The sequence below is a fragment of the Silene latifolia genome, chromosome 9 (assembly GCF_048544455.1).
Source record: "Silene latifolia isolate original U9 population chromosome 9, ASM4854445v1, whole genome shotgun sequence".
Lineage (NCBI taxonomy): Eukaryota > Viridiplantae > Streptophyta > Magnoliopsida > Caryophyllales > Caryophyllaceae > Silene > Silene latifolia.
The window spans coordinates 115330050-115352006 of NC_133534.1; the positions used below are offsets into that span (position 1 = coordinate 115330050).

The following is a 21957-nucleotide window of genomic DNA, read 5'->3' on the forward strand; positions in this document are numbered from 1 at the left end:
AAAGTAAGTACTTTTTTTTTTGCATATCCTACACTTTCATCCCTTTCTATTTGTTTTTATAATCTCTTATGTTATTCTTTATTGTTTATATAAATAAAGTAATAGATTGTGATAATTATATTTTTTTTGTTCTATTTTAGGGTTACAAGATTTGTTGATTCAACAACCGGAGATACTTATTGACGAGTCAATGATGGTGTCCTTTAATGACGATGGATTTGGATTGATGAATGAAGAGTCCGTGTCTTGAATACATTACATTTCGTTGGGACACTGATGTTATGAGGATTTTGTTTTTATTTCTATTTGAACTTGGACATTTTGGACTTTTATGTAAACTTGAACTTGGACATTTTGTGCTAGTATACTAGATTACTAGCAACTTAGCAAATAGCAAGTAGTATGTGACGATGTGCCTCAAGTTAGCGGCAGTTGAAGACTAGAAGATATCATTATGTTTGTTTGGCATGTTTGCTGCAAGTGTAATGTGAATTGTGAAATGATGAATCACGTTTTGGACTAGTTGAAACTTGAAAGTGTATGGTGTTTTGAATTAAAACCAATTTAAAAGCTCCTTATTTTGTTTTTTTGGAATCATTAACAAATGATTCACGGTTCACCGCTAAACCGAACCGTTATGACAGGTTCACCGAACCGAAATAAACCGTATGAAAAGGTTCGGTTAAGGTTCGACTTTTAGCCGAACCGTATAGTCGGTTAACCGTACAGACGGTGCAACCGAACCGTGAATGAACAGCCCTACCTGAGGGTACCAGATCAAATAAGTTTTCTTTACTCTTTATTTTGCTCTTTTATTTCTTTTATCTATTTTTATCGTATAATTCGTATAATAATTGTATAAAAACTAATCTCGTAACTTGTCCTTGTAAATAATTGTATAATTAACTTTTTTAGCGTCAAATTTCGTCAAATATATAATATTACAAATAAATAGTAGAGGCCGTCAGTTTGATGGGCGGTCCGTGTAACCCCTTCCCTGACCGTACATTTACCCCCAAATCCGCAATCTTTGGTTCAAACCGGAGTGACGGATCAGTCCCCATACCAGAGATCAAAAGGGGCCTTTTCCGTTAACTTATTTTTGTATGTTTTTTATAAAACCTACTGGCGACTCCACCCCTATCTATTTACTTATTTTCAAAAAGGAGATTTTTTCAGGGATCTCACACAAGACTATCTATCTAATCACGAACTGTCATCACCAAATGTCCATTTAGGTGACGACTTCACAAAAGGAAAGCTATTTGACTATATGTAATCAATAGGTCTTGGTATAGACGGGTGGGGCGAACAGACGGGTAAAGACCTCTAATAAAATGGGTGGGGGGATAAGGTGGGGCACCCCCATGTGCTTCCCACTTTATGGCAAATGGGTATTTTGTGAGGGAAAATGGTATCCGTCTATATGTATAGACGGATAGCGTCCGTCTATAATGAGAATTTGTGATATGTAATTAAGTCGTTAATGGATACCTCTTCCCTTCACATATCAAGTTTTCTAAAATTGGCAAACCTGACCCTATCCATATCACCTGAAACTGGATCCCATATACCTCATTAAAAACCAAACCTATAGGACCCAATCCGCATTGATTCAACCTCAAACTGATAGTGACTAGATAGCCAGCTCAGCTGATTCCCCCTTGCCTATCCCTCCCAAAAGAAGAGGATGCCTGAAACATAATGTAAGTGAAAGACAAACAATTGTGCAAGGATGATTGGGTACTCGTGTACATTGTTAGGGATGACACTAAGGAGGACAACGTGACAAACGGCTTTAGAACACATGCTCAGTTGCGTTGACTTCCATCCTGACACCTATTCACTATTGGAAGAGTATTAATCCTACTTGGCAACTAGATCACTCATATACCCTAACAAAGCAGCTATGGTTTCTGTCTATAAGATATGGACCTCTTATTAACTTCTAAACTGATAAAAGTACAGAAAGTTATATATATGCACCTGATCAATGGGCATCTTCATCCTAACAGAATCAATAAACGAGAAATCAATATCTGCCACAGCAATTCCTGTTGAAAGTTTATCTGTGACAGCCAAAAATAGCTAGATGAATGCAGAATTCAGGCAACATTACATACAGAATAGTTAATACAGAATGCATTGACTAAGTAGACTACATATCTGAGTTCTGAAGCACTAAGATCATAAAAAATATAATCAACATAAGAATCACAGAAGGAGATAGTTGGCAGGCTTTGTTACTTAGACATGGCTAAAATTATCTCATGTTGATGTGCGTCTATGATTTAAGACATGGCTCTTTTACGAAAAATACCTTTATTTGCTTCAAGTGAGTATCATACCGTCATGCTGATGTCTATGTCAGGTGTTGGACATCGTATTCGAAGTAATAATATGAAGAACTGGAGTACTATTAGTTGGTAGGTATGGACATATGGTTATGACACGATACTGTCAAAAACCTAAGTCACAAGAAATATGTAGCCAACTGACAAACATTATATTTGGACGATTAACTGTGTACCAACAATTAAATATACCAATCTCGATCAAATTATCTTTAAAACTATGACTCGCACATTGATTTCAATACACTAACATATTGTTAGAGTGAAAGTGAGAGTTGCGTCGATAAAGGATAAGATATGGAAAATTGGTCAGAGTGGTTTGGCCATGTGAGATGAAGAGAAATTAATGACCCGATAAGGAGGCTTGAAAGTTGAAGAACGGAAAAGATTGCGAGGGACAAGGGGTAGACGAAGACGTAAAAACCCTGGATGTGGATGGAGGTTATTGAGAACGATATGAGGTTCCTTGAGGTTGAAGTTTGTATATCAATGGAAAGAACACTATGAAGGGAAATGATAGCTCTGAACATTCGAGTATGATTCTTACTTGTTTCTATAATTATATTTGCTTTCAAATTTACTAATTTATTTATTTATTTTTAAATATTATTTGTTTATTTTTTAAGATTTTTCAAAAGTTTTACTCAAATGTCCTTGTATTAGCATCCTTTATTGGAATGACTTCTTTTTTGGGTTGTTTTGACTTTCTTTACACTTTGTATTGTCACTCATTTATTTAATACTAGAAGTATAATTATGTTAATTCATAAAATCTTTGATACTTTTGGTATCTAAGTTTCTTTGAAAAGAAAAAAGAAGTTATGTCTCGCTGTTGAGTGAATGACCCCAATGTTACATTAAGGGTGTGTTTGGATAGCAAACTGGGAGGGAAAGGGAGGGGAGGGGGATAGAGAGAAGGGAAAGGGAAGGAAGGGAAGGGGAGGGGGGATGAAGGGGGATTGTTTGGATAGCAAAAATAAGACAAGGGAAGGGGAGAGGGAGGAAGAAATCCCTGTATTGTATTTATGAAATATTTTACGTGAGACTTGTGTTAAATTTCAATGTATTGGAGCCTTGGAGGACAGTGAGGGTGAAGCTAATTACAGTGGATAGACAATTTCAGTCCAAAGAAAGTTTTCCTCCCAAATCTTGCCAATAATGGAAAGATTCTAGTTTGGTCTAAAGGAGGGAAATTAAATCCTCTCATTTCCCTCCCCTCCCATTTCCTTCCTTCCATATATTGTAACCAATCAAAGGAAATTGAATCCCTCCCTTTCCATCCATTTTACTATCCAAACACACCCTAAGGCTTGTTTGCAATGCAGATCTTTACAAACTTAAACAGGCATCAAAAAGGTACAAAAGCTCCTGCTAAATTTAATTATCAATTGCTAACGAGTATTCGCTCACCTGGAAGCCGAGCAACAACCGTTCCCCAGGGATCAATAATAAGAGAATCTCCATAGCTCTCTCTTTTATCATTATGCTTACCAGCTTGTGCTGCAGCTATCACCTACAGAGCCAATGTCAAGAACTACACTTACACAATAGTTCAGCGACTAGGAAAAGAAAAGTAACCGTGATATGACCTCTAATCAGAATTTGATTCTTATAGATGTTGTCGAAATGAAGCAAGCTTCAATATTTATTTAAATTACTAAGAAGAAGAAGCCTCAAGCGACAAGCATGTTCAATTTCAGACTAGCAATCACGCACAAGTTTGCATTTGCATGAATTCCAGAAGAATTTTCAAATGTTTCAGAAGAAATCGCCAATAAAAGGGTGAGGATTAGCTCCTATGCACTAAGAGACGTTTCTTGTAGAACCTTAACAGATCATGCCTATTGATATTTAGAATTAAAAAAACACTATATTGTCAACAATAGCTGAAACTTAGACTTATTGAGACGAGACCCAACTGGGTAAGGGATGAAGGCCACTTATTGAAATATTGCGAAGTGCATACATAAAACCTTGTCAATGGTTCCATTTTTTAGGCAGAGGGGTGGGAGTTGGGACACGGGAGGTATTTAAACTTAAAACTTTTTCGTCATGACCTCTTCTACATCTCTTCCTTCTAGTTTGTGAATAGATGCATCTAGTTCTAGCAAATTTGGCAATAGTGTATAGATGAATTTGAGGCAAGACAAGTGTTTTTTCATGTTCCCTTGGCCCAATTCTACATGCATGGGTTCTAATTTTCCTGGTCATTGGAAAATTTTCAATAAAAAATGCTAAATCTGTCGACAGTTTCATCCATTGGCATTAATTGTGCAATGAAAATATCTTGTCACTAAAACAGGAATCAAACAAAAGGAGGATGGTGGAGAGTCATAAGTTCTTACGTAGCACTGAGTTTCAATTGCACGAGCCCGAAGAAGTATCTCCCAATGAGCTTCACCAGTTATCTTTGTAAATGCGGAGGGCACGAATAGAACCTAAAATTTATATGATATAAGTAGGCGAAGTTGAATGCAGACCGGTAAAGATGCAGCTAATATTAATTATTTATACTTGAGCTTGATGTTCAAACCGTAAGCGTTGATACAGGTCTGGAAATCGTAAATCATAACAAACTGTCAGGCCCAGTCGTCCGAAGGGACTGTCAACTGCGACAATATCCTTGCCTATAAGTTGATCAATGCCAAACAAAGAATTATCAGCTTGGATTCGAGAAATTTCAAGCATGTATGTAATAAAAAAATAAAAAACAGGCAATGAAGCTAAAATACTGTCTCAGCTTTATATTTTGTACAGATGTGCCAAGAACTAACCAAGTTCCTTTCTAATAGAGCCAGAGACTCCCAATTCTTTGGTTAAGGAATATGATGAAATAAGAAAAATGGCTCACCAAAATGATTGTGCTTCTACTATTGTAAAGTAACTCTCAGTTGATGCAATTCATAATGCATTTTTCACCATGGGACAACGCAAACACTCACTTCTCTCCCCATGGGTGCGAGCCTTTAAAGGCATTGGGGGCAGTGTTGTTGTTGTCGTCATTGTGATGCCATTAACTAACCATGTTTTCAATTCCATAATAGCTACAACTATTAGAAATAATAATATGAAAATACTTGTTTCAATTAAATCAAATGTAACAAATTTTACATGATATCTCTAGATATGTGTAAAGAATTAAATGGTGAAGTTGACATTGATTGACCACCAAAGACTAAAAGGAACAATATAAACAAGATGAAGGTATTTTTTTTTTGGTCTAAATGAGCGCACTATGTCGCAGGTGAGAATCGAATCCCCAACTTCATAGTTAGGGTAAGAGAGCTCTTACCACTCGAGCTAACTCCTGTTCTCATGAAGGTAGTTTATTGTAGCACCCTTTCCCACAATCTAAAGGCCTGTTGGAAACTTTATAAGATTTGCACTTGTTGTCTACATTGAATATTTTGCTAAGATCCCAATAAATTGTGAACACCTTTTAGAAATCTACCATAAGCTTTCGACGCATTGCAGTTCTGTTATGGAAGGGCAACTAATACAAATATATGATGGTCACGAAATCACCGTCAAATGGATGGGCATATTCTTCTCCTTGACAATTACAAAACATATAGAAAGGGGAATAGACTTGTCCTATTCCAAGATAACTTAGTGAAAACAAATATGAAATAAAGCAGAAGGATGTCAGACCTGCTTCTGTAAAACTGCTTTCCTTGTAAACTGCTCCACCAGGAACATCGACATCAAACCTGTCGAACAGAAAAATGAACATGAGAAATTGCATTTCTGATAGAGAGAGGGCCAAATACTCAGTATTGTTCGGCTTTGGAATATGATGAAACATAGCAAAATAGTTGAAGACCAAACGAGTCAGATAAACAGAAGTAGATGAATGAAAGGTGTACAACATACAAATGTATCTTTCGATATTTGGTTCTGATATTCCCAGAATCATCAACTATAACATGCGTATTGCACAAGTGAGAATCGTCAGAAGCTTTTTCCTGAAATCCTCCTAGAGACAACCAGATTCGAGACTCTCTGCAATCCATGCAAACAAAACAGTGAAGGCAAAATTGCATATAACTTGACAAGATGTCTTAGGAAATATACTTTAAAATGGGCGTTAGAAGTCAGCAACTTTATATATATATATATATATATATATATATATATATATATATATATATATGAAAGATAAGGCAAGAGGTATGCAAATGTATAAATCGGCACCTCGCAAGATTGCAGTATCGTTGCATTATTGGTCCATCCAATGTTTCTGCAATCTTAAGACTGTCCCCTTGTTGAACACCCACAAATGAGAAACTCTCTGGAAAAGCAAGTAACTTGGCCCCTGCAGCTATCGCTTCCTTAAAAAATCAAAAGACATCACTTTGATTTATACTAGATTTCATGTCCGCGCGATTCAGGGCTTATTTATTTGTAGTGTTCTATAAAGATTAGAGCCATAAATATCATGATCATCAAAAAACAAACAAAAATGAAATAAGGGATTGGACCTTGGCAAGGCGAGAGCAAGTAGCGAAATTGGCCGCGGTATCGTTGACCGATGTCATCTGAGCCACTGCCACTTTCATTGACTTTTCGACCATTCTTTTACTCAACGCCACTTCAACTGGCGTCCCACACTTAACTGTATGTCCTAACATAACCCCAAACCTCGATTGATGATGATAACGATATCAACACATGGATACTCTATATCTCTTACTCTTTCGTCCCGCTTATTTGTTGTCATATTTAATAGTGTCATTTTGTGTCGAGTTAATCGAGTCGTTTTAGGTTGGTTATTATGTTATGAAGCCGGTTTTGAGTGTTAATCGTTGTATTTTCCGGCCAATCTACTTTGGTTTTAATTTGGGTTAATTGGACTTGTTTTTGGCATTTGCATCTCAAGGTTAGTTCAAATGGTTTATGATGACAAGTTGTGATGAAGGTTATCATTTTGTGCAAGTGTAATATCCGGCCTTTGTGGGGCCCGTATTTTGACCTTAGGATGCGTGAGAGAACCTTTAGAGCGATAAGAGATCACTCGGGAGGGAAGGATAACCTTACACTAGACCTAGACTAGACCAAGTGGTGTTGCAGCGGACCGAGTGGGTCCACTCGGTCGAGTGAAGAGTATACTCGACCGAGTGATCTGAGTCTACTCCACCGAGTAGAGTTCTACTCGGCCGAGTAAGTCCACTGATGTAGCCTGTCGTTGTACGCCCTCAAACAATATTTATAGTCTCCACAAACTACCCTTAGTAGAGCGGTAAGTAAAGGTCGGATCCCAGGGACGAGTATTGGATTAAGCTATCAAATGCAAGTAGTTATGCCTTAGAGTCACAATTTAGTTTGGATGAGATGGTTATCTAAACTACTAGGCAAGGTAAATGTAAACAAGTGGAAAACAAGGCAACTAAAGTAAATGGGAATGTAAATAATTGATAAAAGGCACTAGGGTGTCATGGGTTCATAAGAGAATCATGGTGAGATCTCATAAACAAGTTTCATAGATGCAAGCAAATTATTGTTGTAGTGGAATCGAGTTAGTTTATATCTTACAATTCCTAGGAAGTTTTGGGTCTCGGAGCCGAGTCGGTCAAGACTTTACAACTCCTACAAGTCGACTTAATTCTCACTATTCAATTATGTGCATGGTCTAACAAGCCTTGAGTTAGTTTATGTCTTACAAGTCTTGTTGAATGTATAAGAGATTCATGCTAGGTTATCAATTAAGCATTTCATCAAGCATAACATGTGCATAAGTTGAAACTACAACTAGCAAGCAATTATATGAACTTATTAAGTAAAGATCTACCCCATGATTAACTCTCCTAACCCCCACTAACCCTAGTTAGGAGACTACTCACTCATGATAATGGAAAACATGTTAATAATGGTGTCAATCATCTTAACAAATGTAAATATGATGAATTAGTAAAAACAATAATTAAGCAAAGAGTAAAGAAATTGTACCAAACTTATGATGAACAAATGGAAAGGAAAGAATAAATAGAAGAGAACTTGATTGATGAATGAAGAGTTGTCAATTCTTCAATAAACCCAAATAATCTTCAAATTACCCAATTGGACCTACGAATTCTTCAACAATAATTAGGGAAGGATTAAGATGTAATTAAGCTAATTGATCTCTAATCTACTCTAATGACTTGATGCTAATCTTCTATTACAAGAGAGTATTTATACTAAGTACAAGTATTAGGTTAACTAAGGGCTTAAATGACGATCAAGTCCATAAAATGAAGATTAATGCCTTGCAAGTCCTTCATGGAGACGCTCGACCTGCTGCTGTTGCCCGCTCATGCTGCTTCAAAGGACGCTCGACCTGCCTTCGAGATGCCCGGGCTGTTCTTTCGGACGCCCGTCCTTAGTGATGGGACGCCCTGTCCGGCTCTGGGTCGCCCGTCCTTCCATACAGATTTCCTTCTTCATTTGGTTGCCTCATGATCCGTGGGGATCATTGAGGAGCAGTGAGGGTCTTTCATCATTACCCATTTATTTGATCTATCTACTTAGGCCTTGAGTATCGGTCTTCTCTTTGATGCTTGGTCGTTATATGCGATCAATTTAGCTCCATTTTGCTTCATACACGCAAGGCTAGCGCTCCTTCCCTACAAGGGCACAAAACCTCATAGAATATGCAAAGTAGGAAGCTTAAGATAGAAACGACCCTAATACATGCTAGGAAGTATAGGAACGAGGCTAGTTCGGGGACTAAATGTGTGTAAATATGAGTCACATCAACTATCACCAAACCGAACCTTTGCTCGTCCCGAGTAAAGAGGTGACTAAAACTATGACCTTTATTAATACTACTAGCCGATGTGAGACAATTAGCGGGTCTCACTCCGCCCCTTCAACTCTCAACAAGACATCCATGAGGTAAGATTCCTTTTTGCAAGGCAAGGTGGGGCTTGCCAAAAATGGCGATGGATCCTAACATCCTAACATTTAAGCACACAAAAACAAGTAAAGCATGCATCTACAAAAAGAATAGCCACTTTCCTCATCTAAGTGGCAGAAATCGCCTGCAAGGGAAGCAACTCAAGGGCACACACTCCATCATATATAATAATTCTCCTAGTTAGTAAGTCCAAGAGGATACAAACAAGTCACCTCCAAGTTGTGTTAAACTAGGGTACTTTTGTTCATAATTGCTAAATGCTTTTGTCAAGAGTCAACTCCCCATGGTGTTAGAAAACACTGTAGGATCGCGGAATTCCCTCTCTTGCCTAAACAAGAAGAAGGGTTGTCCCCTCTCCACCATGCAACAAAGATAGGATCATCAAGGATAAAAGGGATTCTAAGTATATGAGTTTCATGATGGTAGTTTGCTTTTGGGTTTATTTTCCCCCCATTTTTGTAGCATTCGACAATTAAGAACATTCCATGCCAGTTTTTTTTTTTTTATGTTTGGCATTTTCAACTTTTGCATTTCTTTGAACATTTTAAAAGTAACCTCATTTGTAGCAAGGATACTTCTATTAAGAGCATAGGAGTTTATTTTCGCTCCTCATTTCATTTGATGCAATTGCAAACATTTGACATTTGGTAACTTGAACTCAATTTGACATTTTTGTGCCCATTCCCTTTTTGTTGACAAAATATGATGATAGAAGTGTAAGGACGGTTGCATAGCATTAAGGGTCACCTTGGAATAAACGGTAGCTAAGGAGTTATCACACTACAAGGCACTCTTGACTAGGCCTTAGTTCATGGGACAAAGGATACTAATATGACACATCCTAGGGTGTCTTGAGAGTATTTTAGCAAACAAAGTCTCAAGGAAAAAAATTATCTACAAGGGCCTTATATACACGTGTAAAGCTTCCCAAATAGGCATTTTCACAAAATTTTTCTAAAATGCAACTAAATGCCATGATGCAACTAACATATATACAACTCTAATGCATATGCTTCTATCAACTACTATGCCATGTAAACTAAATGCAAACTCTTAGCAACTCATAGGTTTGTACCGCATCAACAAAATATAGCCACATTGTCATTAACATATAGAAGGAGAAAGGAGATTTGGAAAGATCATACCATGCGGTCTTCTATTTCCCTCATGCTTCGAATGTGGCGTAGTCGACCCAATGTGATAAGAGTGACAAACAAACAAATATAACAATATATACAATTCTACACTACAAAGGAATGAACATGTTTTTGGATTTTTAAATTTTTCAAATTTTTATCATTTTTTTTAAAATAAGTTAGATGTTAAATGGTTAGATTTTAGAATGTTAGAATTTCCAATTCCCACACTAGTATGGACATTGTCCATTTGTCCTCAATGGATAATACGATAAGGAATTATGCAAATACATGAAATTATATGGGATGTATGAATGCTACACTAAATGCATACTACATGAAATATTACAAATGATGCAAGATAAACTACTCTAAGTGATGCATGCTTTCGATTGTTTGAAGAGCTAATTTAGATTAACTCGGGATGCTTGTGACTAAACTTTCCCAAACCGGTTAAAGTTATGGTGGAAGTTTGGCCACAAGGCTATGCATGTTATGCTATGCAAATGTCGTTTTGGATTTTTCTAGTGGGAGTAAAAATTGTCATCACCTTGATGTGGCTAAGATGGAAAAAGTCCTTTGGTGTTACTAGGACAGTCACTAGGCAAAAGCCAAAACAACAAGAATTATTCAAACCAAACTATTATACAAATCAAATTTTGACAAAGAATGAGAGAGGAAGAAAAAGCTCACAAAAACTATGGTGGGTGCCTCTTGCCCTCTCCACCAAGCCAAAGAACTTTTCACTTATCATCATCTCCTCCAAGCTCATCGCTCCAATTCACCTTAGACTCATCACTCTCATAAAAGTCCATGAATTCATCCCCATTGCTATTCACTTCCACGGTGTCACCGTTACTCTCCCTTTCATTACCATTGCCACTTGCTCCGTCATTCCCATGGGCCGAATTTGGGAAGAGTATGTCAACTTGAGCCCAAGAAGGAAGTACTCTTTCTTCATTAATTCGCCCTTGGCGGGCCATTTGATGGAAACTAGGATAGAGAGTATAGTAGGCATCCGCCCTATTATCGCATTGTTGTTTATGCATTGCTTGAAGTAGACCCGTGGCAAGGTCATCCTTTGGGAGAATGAACGGGTTAGGGTGGTTGTAGGGTTGGTAAGGAAAGGAGTATGGAGGAATAGTGATCTTTTCCCCTTCATTCTTTTGCTCATGCTCTTGTTGTTGTTGAGTAGGGGGTGGGGTTTGGTTCTCTTGTCTTGTGTTTGTTGGAGTAAGTGTCCCCGACAATAATGCGATCACATTGTCAATGACATATTTAAATCTCATAATAAGAATACGAAAGGGATGATACATTATATAGTCAACTGGTCCACACATATCAATAATGATTGGCTGACTAGAGTTTGACATTACTGTCGTACGACGGTGGTGATCAGTTGATCCCTTGAGGTCACATCTAAAGGACGATTCCCTTAATTGAAAAGATTAATTAATTGTATGTCGATACAGATTAATTAATTCCTTAAAATTGAACAAATTATAATTACAAGTGAGAAAATGACATCTTATTATAATGTGAGTAAATAAGATTTTATTTAGTAATTTAAGAAGTTATATTACTAAAATTAATCGGTGTTTGCAACACGCGAGATGAGAATGATAAGTTAGTTATAATTACAAGATGTTGTGAATTATACTAACTAGTATTAAAATGACCCATTTTATGTATAAGTAATTTTGAATTACTAGTCAATTTAATAAATGAGATTTATTTAATATAAAATGATATTTAAGTAGTTAAATGTGCATTTTATATTAACAAAGCCATGTTGTGTGTCACATGACACATTTTACACAAATTGACAAAATGACATTTATAAAATGGAATCCATTTTACTTGATGGCTTGACCGAAATTTTGCAAGGGTTTTTTGATGTTTTTTTTTTAAATTGTGTTAGACTTTTTGAAAAGCACAAAGACACTTTTACTCTAGCCAATGCATGGAAAAGAGAAGTGACAAGAGCATGCTTAACCTCTCCCCTCCTCTTCTTTTTCGGTGACTACAACAAAAGAGAGATGAGTGGTCTTCTCTCTAATTTATGCTTATTCTCATTTTCTCCTTATCTCTCATAAGAAATAAAATTAGAGAAAACCTCTCTAATTCTTACTACACATAAAATTAGTTTTATGTATCTTGTTCAAAACTAATATAAGAGATTACTAGTGTTAGTAATATGTATATTAGAATTTTTAAGGTAACTTATATAATTATCTAGTTAATAATTATATGGGAATTATGGGATAGTCTTAGGTGCAACTTATTGGAGGTATTCTACTTTGAATACTTGGAGGATCATCCATTGTGTTATTAGCTCAAGAACAAGCAGTAGAAGGAGACCACTTTTGTGCCCATATTTGACCGAAATATTCATATGATATGAAACCAATTTCTCCTTACTCTTATTCTAGTTTTGTATGCATAAGATTCAAGTTAATTTTATGACTAAATTAATGAACTCATATTTGATATGAATTAAAATGTGATTTTATAAACCTAACAAGCGGTATCCGAGCTCATGGTTGTTGCATGCATAATCGGGATAGTTTTTCCGAGTTAAAAGTAACAAATAAAACTTGAAAAATATGGATTTATGAAGATAAAGCCACAAAATTTTTGCATGTTATTTATTCTGGTCCTAAAATGGTTTTAGGTCATTTGGAATGATTTATGGATTTTTATTGTTCATTTTTATAATTGTTTGTATAAAATGTCACTTTTATGACTAAAATGTCATTTTTAAACGAAAATTAGTAAAACTTGGTATTTTTCAGTAATTTTTAGATATGTTCTCATATACATATTTTACAGACTGCATGTAAAATTTCGTGTAAAATAAAGTTATTTTGCATGAATTATGATATTTATGAGATAAAATGTCATAATATGAGAAAAATGGGATAATATGAGTTATATTTCGAATCTGGCCATGAAATTTTAGTATGATGTCACATGAAATATTTACAGAATGTATGTAAAGTTTGAGATTTTTCTATCTTATTTTTGCATGATTTATGATTTTTGAGGTGAAAATCATATTAATGGTGACATATTTTGGCAAAAGTGGCTAAAATGATTTTTGTGGCATGAAATTTTACCCATAGGTGTCATATGTAACATGAACATCAGATCCAAGCTTGTATGTTGAAAAGTTTTGGTTTTTGTTGATTATTAATTTTTATGTTGATAAAGATTGATAATATGAACCTTATTAAGTCCTTATTGTAAAAATTCGTCTTTAGCTTAAATTTTTTGTCTTTTCCAGGTTCTAAGATCTATTTGAGAATATTCAAACTTTTAGTTTTGAATTATTACATGTTTTGATGCTTGATTTTGAATTAATGGCTTAAAAACATGTTTTTAGTAATTTATTTGTGAAATAAATAAATTTTATTGAAAGGAAAATTTAATTTGAGATCTGGAATATTGGAAATTTTCCAGAATGTTCAAATTTTTTATTTTGAATTTTTCATAATTTTTCGAATTATTGGGTTTTTCCTTTAAATTTTTCCGTTAATACGAGTAATTATCGAACAATAATGAATATCAAGTTGAATCGTAGTCAAAAGTTTAGTGAAGACTAAATTTTGAGTCCTAAGAGTGTTAGGATGATTAAATTGGACATAAATTAGATTTATGTAATGTTTCGTGATTTTAAGAAGTTATAATCACGCTTATCCGTAAAACCGCAACCAAATATACGATGTTTGCTCTTTAAAGGCAATTTGGCATTATAATAAGCATGTTCATACATATATTAATGCTGCATATTTGATTTATGATTGTCATATTTTGTTTTATATAATTTGGAATTATGTAATTGTACTTAGTATGGCCTTAGTTTTTAATCATTATTGCCTGGAATGTATGTGAATATCGATTCGGTTGTAATATTTGTGATCTCGTATCACCAATTTGTAATTTAATAGACTTAAATTTTTATTACAAATGTATAATAGGAAATTATGTAATTTATTATTTGTAATTTCCCGACGTTCCTTGGAGACAGTGTCATTCGGAGAGGCGTTCCGAAGAAGACGGTGTTTCCTAAGGAAGGCGTGTCAACCGAAGTTCAAGGGACCAATGGAGTTGATTTACGAATTTGTAATAGTTAATTTGATTTTCTATTTTAGGAAGGCCATACTAGGATTTTATATTATGCTTTGCATTTTATTTATATGTTTGCATGCATAGCTAAATCGCCATAACCAAACATGCATTTTATTTTATCGAATTATCGACCATGTCAATTACAATTATCGTAGTTCACCGCTTTAGTTCATTTAAAACGTGATAGATAATAAATTAACATGACCTCACGCAAAATAAACAATTGAGATTTAGCCTTACCAAATAGTAGAACCCATGAAAACCAATTTCGTGAGGGAGTGTACCCGGCCACACTGGGGTACAAACCTTGTTACGTTGGGGAAGTGGGTGATAAATGTTAATCCACCAAGTTATATTGATAAGGGTTATTTCGGCAAACCGTGCCCAAGTTAATATGAATTTGGATCTTGGAATCATTTATATCGAAATATGGGTTGAACTCAACGAAAGTATTCTCGACCGTTGCCGGATGTGTTTCGGGCTAAAGATAAAAATTAAGGTAATTTTATCGACCAAGAGTTCTAAAAGTAGAATCGATTAAAGAGTTAATCCACTGAGTTATATTGATGAGGGGTATTTCGGCAAACCGTACCCCAAGTTAATATGAATTTGGATCTTGGAATCATTTATCATAGTTGGGTAGAGGTCACTATGTAAATGCTTAACTTGTTTACAAGTATTATTATAACGATAAATGTTAGTTTTCCATTATTCCGTTATCATATTGTTCTATTTCTTTACCTCTAATTATACGATATCATTTCGATTCGAATCTCCATTAAAACATCGTAACTAAAGACAAATATGAATTTTCTTCTAAAAACCTCATATTAACCATTGCAAAGATCTCTTGTAAAGAGTGTAGATAGAAGTTATTCATTATCAAAAGGGCTTTTGATTATTGACTAACATGTCTAATTACAATGGATTGTTTCTCATGTGCTTAATTGAGTTAAGTACTTTGAAACGTTAAATTGCTTTGGTAATTAGATTTGTTAGAAATCGTAATTGACCAAAATAACGCAACCACCTCAATAAAAGTTTTAAGACTAAATGAATGAATTGAAGAGTAGGCTTCATGAAATTCAAATTTTGCTTCTCTAAGCAAAGACTCATAGAAATTAGTGGGAGCATTTTCTTAATCATTAAGAAAAGAACGAGGTTCAAGAAGTAAATCTAGAATGGTATTGATACAAGACATGGTAAAAGTAAAGTTATTGAGAATAACATTACCAAACCTATCAATCCCGACCGATAAAGTTTCCATTTTTGGAAGTGTTGGACACTAGAAAGGAAACTACCGCAAATTATTGAAGAACACGCAAATTAGTTGTGGGACATCTAATGAGACTTTCTTCTTTAAATGTTTATTTAATTGACATAAATCTTGCTAGTACCACTTCGTCAATATTAGAAACCGGTGGTGGTTTTCATCATTGTATTCGATACATAGGATGATTATAATTTGACGACTAGCATCAAATAATGTCGAGAGATAGAGTCATTGTGTACTCAATCTAGTTTTTGGGTTTAAAGTTGTACCTTAATTATGACTATTAAGTACATAAACTCTGAGTAAGAATATAATTTTGTTAAGATACAAAAGAGGTTTCACTTTTGTGACCCCATACACCACGATTCGATGGCTAGCCCATAATCAAGGTGATTATATTCTAAACCAAACTAGAATGATATATCATGTAGATGATGCAAGACTCAAATTGGTAACCCAAGATTAAACCTTAAATTTTGGAATGATGAACGCAAAGAGTTAGCGAGTACTCTTGAAACCATTAGATTGTTAATATTATGGTATATGCGTATCTTGTATTCAAAGCAAGATATCGTGCTTTTTGGTTGAAAAGGAGATCGAGGATGCAAATCATTGATCCAGAAAAGGTTGATCATTTCTTTTATCGACGATTGAGTTTATACTTTAGTGTTTACTTAATGAGGTACTAAGAGAAATCTTTGAAGAAGTTCAAAGAGTTCAAAAATCACGATTAAGTCATGATGGGATTATCTAAGTGATGACGTTGATATAAGCCAAAGGAGTGTGATATAGTATCACAAGTTAATCTCTCCTAGCACGCATTATGGGATAAGGTGTGGTTAAATGAAGAAATCAAACCCTATTCGATATGTTTTGGACTTTAATCAAGTTACGTTGAGTTACTTGATCTTATTTTTGGGATTTTATCATTTTGTCTAAATTATTTTTCCACTAAATCTAAACGATTCATATGAGATATGAAATGTTAGTGTACCATGCTTGTAAGTTTTATAAGAAACAAATGCTCATTCTTCCTTACAACAATCATGAGTACAACGGGTTTGTGGCTCGTGAAGCTGTCTTTCTAGAATACAAGTTTATTTCTAGAAGACAGAGTGGGAGAAAATATTCAAGAGCCACAAAAGAATTGTATGTCGCAAGAAACTGGTCTTTCTTGGCTACTTTCTTGGCTACATGAGACGTTGTTTCTTTGAAACCTACGAGGTTGAACTCATCACTTATTGAAGATGATGAATTAGCGTTACTCTTACAAAGCAATTGTTTGATTCATGAAAGTAATGAACATATGACTTACATGAGAGTGTTTAAGTCAAAACTCAATATAAGGCTTAGAGCTAATAAATTCCAAGTGAATTTGTAAGATATCAAAGCTTGATTGGTGTCAAAGGGTTTTGCACTAGTTGAAATGCTTAAGTCTATTCAGATCTTCTTAGGGATTGTATTTCATCATGATGAGATATATATAGCGAGTGAATCTAAAACCCACTTCTCCAAAGAAGGAACGTATTCGATACATGTTATGAGTTTTGTAGATTCTTACAATCCTAAGACAATGTACAACTTAAGAGATGGTCTTAAGTAGGACATCTGTGACACCCCCATACTCCAAGTGCCTTACCAGGACCACTTAAGGTATAAGAACGTCAACATCTCGCTTACCCGAGGCAATGATAATCAAATGACAATGAAGAAACATAATTTAAATAACAATATAGTTTAAAGTGATTACATGATCAAAACCAAAACTGTTAAACTGAAATACAAGGTTCTCAGACGATCTACTGATAAAACTATCAAAGCTATAAAACATCGTCTGACACAATGGAAGACTTCTAACTGCCACGTGATGACTCATCCCAGCTATCCCATAGCGTCATATCACACCTGCTTAATAACTGCTCACCACCCCCGAATGGATCACCACAGTTTTTAAAACATTTAAATGGAGTCAGTACTAATTACTCGATACAAACCAACATGAAGCAAATACCAAGCAGCTCAAACAACACATCAAACCCCAGTCTCCATCATCAATCTCCACACAACTGGCAACACACTAAAGTGTGTAGCCTTGCCAGAGTACCCATCGCAACAGGTACTCCACACCGCCAGTGGGGGACCGCAGCCGTTCCCAACTAAGCCCCGCTCATCTCATCGAGCGATAAACCCATGTTCCTTAATGTGCACATCCCTCCTGTGGCGGGTTCCACAGGAGGCGAATCAAGGGCGTGAAGCCACTCCCGCAAGTGACTCCACTCAGCCAGGGACGCACCCCGAAGATCACAGATAAACAGTAATCACAACACAAAACCAACAACGGTCTGAATCAATCAATAATACGAAATCACAACCGTCTGAATCAATCAACAATCACTAACTACAACACAATCACCACACATCATTTAATTAATACTGAGTAGGGAAACCCTACCTGGAATGCAACACAAACAGCAGACGATCTAGCAGCTGTCCTAAAACCTTTCCTCTACGAACCCTCCTCCTATACACATAATCATACAATCACAATCTAACATCAACAAAACATAAAAAACCCCCAATCCCAAAATTAGGGTTTAACTAACTTTAACAAAACAGTATAAAAATTATATGTAAAGCTTACCCTCGACACAAGGATCACAACAGTGTAAAGAACGATGAAATCCAACACCTCTAGCTCCGGGATTTGCTAATGATGCTATGACAGACAAACTGCGTAACTCCTTTTCTCCTCACTTAGGTTTTAGAATAGATAAAAGAAACTAAGAAAAGTGACGGACAACCTTTTATACTTATCTCGCATCATTAACAAAACCCGTCAAACTATTACCCGATAACCAACTTACTCGATCGAGTAAGTAACATACTCGATCGAGTGCGACTTACTCGATCGAGTGCCAAGGCTACTCGATCGAGTACCCTACAGGTAGAACACTGTTTCGTAACTCAAAACATACTTACTCAACAGAGTAAGCCCCACACGATAGAGTACCCATAGACTCATAAAACCGTAATATTACAGTCTTCCCACCTTAAAAAGAACTTCGTCCCTGAAGTTCAACCCATACATAAAAACAAACCTACCAACTCGATTAAGACACAAGAACGCAACTAAGAACTCAAAACAAAACCTAACCTATAACACATGAACTCTTAACACCAACTCCACCAACTACGCCTACCTCCACAACATGTCTCACGATATCATATCAACTATATTATATCTCTCTCGACACTAACTCCATACACTACCAACACAAACGCTGCTAGCTCCGTAACATATCATCCACTAGAAAATCCAATATCAAGATACTCATAACATCAAACGGAATGTTACATTCTACCACCCTTAAAAGGAACTTTGTCCTCGAAGTTTACTCACACTCATATCATCATCATCCAACTGTCAACACTATTGAAATATTCTCCCATTCCTAGACATCGAACTACTACAAGCACGGTCATGACCTTTAATAAAATCAATCAAAACAAATATCCGTCCTTTATGCTACACCAACACTCTACTTCCAATTATACTACCATATGCACAACCATCAAAATCTCTTTTATCGCATCCTACTCCTCTTAAGATAAATGTTACGTCCTCATAACTCACTAATACTAAATCCTAGGTATTTCTTCTCATTATCCCCATCACCATCGCATGTCAAAGATAACCACCTATAATCTAAACACTCGCCATGCATATATCTAAGGCTCTCTTACTTAAACAATTCTCATATTTCAATTCACTCGTCACACCACCTAACCTATACCTCAAAATCTTTAGCTTAACCAAAACTTCAATTGTTCCCTATTACTGCCAAAACGACATAATCCTCTATACCTGCACCTATCTCCATACTCATAACTCACGATCCACAATTATTACATACACTCACAGTAGATCCTCAAGTTATTTTGTTTCATTACCGTAAAACGCGTACATAACTTAACATTACACTAATTTCCAACACCCTACACTCACTGTCTCAGCGAAAGATTATGAACCACCTGCAGCTTTCAGATCATTACCACACATGTTCTACGAATCACTTGCCATGACTATGTGCACCGATGCCTCATCTACAACAAGATCAAATATACTGTAACAAATTCTGACAACTGTGTCCCATCAACAGAATATCACTATACCATGACAACCACTGAAACAAATACACTCTCTTTCATATCATACTCTACCCTCATTCCAAAACTTAACTGGTAAGAAACATCAATAAACAAAACAACTGTCTATCTGTACAAACTGAAACTCACAGGAAGCAACATCAAACAAAACAACAATTTATGTATAACTGGTATGTACTTTCGAAACTCGAATCATAATCATCCCGCCTACTCCACCACAACCGGTGACGGCATTGCAACACCGTCACCAACAGCCACACCGCAGTGCAAAAATACCCGCATCACAACACTAAGTACCGTGCCCGGATCACCACCCGAGGCACCACAACCACACCGATAGACATCGCAACATACACAATCCCATAAACACTAACTCAGAAATAACTTCCCGGACAAGAAAACTTACTCAAATCCACTTTACTAAATCACAACACAATATATTATATAGAATAACAGACAAGAATCTCACGAATACCATCCATACCTTTTCACGGAATAAACATATATCATGCATACACATACAAGTATAACTAGCCATGGCAGATCACTCGAATTATTACCTTTTTAAACATCATTCCACTAGGTTACCGTATCCAACATATATTATAGAGTATTCAGATAACAACTTATAACTATCACACCATACCACTTCTCGTGAAGTCAGAACCCCACATAAACATTTATATACATATTAGACCCATAATGACATCCAACTAGTCAATCCTGATCACGTAAGTTACCATCTGATAAAGGTTACCTCTCGCCTGAGCTTAACTCGTATGCCCCTCATAACTCATCTTTCCATTCGCATAACCAGCACCTTCTGCCATACATAACCATACAGCTAACACTCACTACCAGAAACCGCCTCCTAAGACTACGTCTTATACTTCCTCACAACCATACATATCAATCCGGTCTCTACAAAATCAACCTTTTTAGATTGGCCATATTTCCTATTTATCATCATCTTTAACCACTAGAGACAACACCTCCACACTACCACCGTTCGTGCATAAAACCTCTTACACTCATCTCTAAACATCACGTTTTTTTCCTATCTTTGGTTATCATCCCAAATAACGAACATCAAATACATCAACTAAAAATCACCTCAACACTATTTCCAATTCCATCCTTAATTGTATCGTCACCCGACTCACCACCACGATCTCATATCGTGCAAATTCTTTACCTACTTACTTTACTTAATTCCTCGAAACTCATGATTATCATGTCGTCCTGGAACTCCTATATAACTATTAACTCAAATCCTCATGATAGTATCATACACCTCGACGATTCCTTACTTTTATATCACATAACTCCGGTGAACATTTTCTTAGTTTTACTCCCTTCATTCTTTTCTTTTTACACTCAACAAAAGAAATTAACCATTCAACTCCTTATCACTTCTACCTAACTCTTTAGTGCTCCGGTTACCTTCTCATTGCTCCAAAACTTACATCTCATTATTTCATATCGATATCATCTCACTCTTTCTTACCATAGATATTCTCTTATTATCCTATCACTCACCCTTGCCACTAATCCATCCATAGAATCAACGTCTACTTGTTCAAACAATTACATCTCCCTTTTTACATCTATAGAAATCAAAATTCATTTTATACCGTTAATTGCCCAAGGAAATCACACATTAGTTTCACCTCTTGATAACACAAATTCCCAAACTCACTCACTATCTGCAAATCCACGTCGCGACATGTCTCCATTAAGTTCACGATATACCACTCTTCTCAATCCTTCTAAAGCGACATTTCATTATATATATTCTTAACCAACACAATTACTAACCATGTCCCTCCATAATTCTTTATACATTTCAAGTTGCTACTATCCACATTCTTCCTTTCAATCTATTCATTCTCACGTTCCTTAGACTCACATCATCCCTTGCCCATATTTACTTACTTTTACATTACTCAACACAAAATCATATCACTCATCTCTTCTCAAAAAACATGCTCCATGCCTTAA

The 21957-nt window shown here is 35.8% G+C and overlaps 1 protein-coding gene across 4 annotated transcripts in view; it reads right to left on the reverse strand.

The window, feature by feature from the left end:
* The window catches only part of LOC141600021 (deaminated glutathione amidase, chloroplastic/cytosolic), a 29594-nt gene extending 22540 nt beyond the window's left edge, over positions 1–7054 (reverse strand). For 2 of the 4 annotated variants that reach the window (XM_074420177.1, XM_074420178.1), the window contains exons 1-8: positions 6836–7053; positions 6549–6685; positions 6228–6356; positions 6006–6064; positions 4869–4981; positions 4700–4792; positions 3765–3867; positions 1987–2069 (exon numbers count right to left, since the gene is read on the reverse strand). In XM_074420177.1, the coding sequence (XP_074276278.1) occupies positions 1987–2069; positions 3765–3867; positions 4700–4792; positions 4869–4981; positions 6006–6064; positions 6228–6356; positions 6549–6685; positions 6836–6985 (867 nt within the window). In that variant the 5' untranslated portion in view covers positions 6986–7053. Of the gene's footprint in view, positions 1–1986; positions 2070–3764; positions 3868–4699; positions 4793–4868; positions 4982–6005; positions 6065–6227; positions 6357–6548; positions 6686–6835 lie in introns of all 4 variants that reach the window. The other 2 variants (XM_074420175.1, XM_074420176.1) reach the window with 1 other exon arrangement.
* Between the last annotated feature and the right edge of the window lie 14903 nt (positions 7055–21957).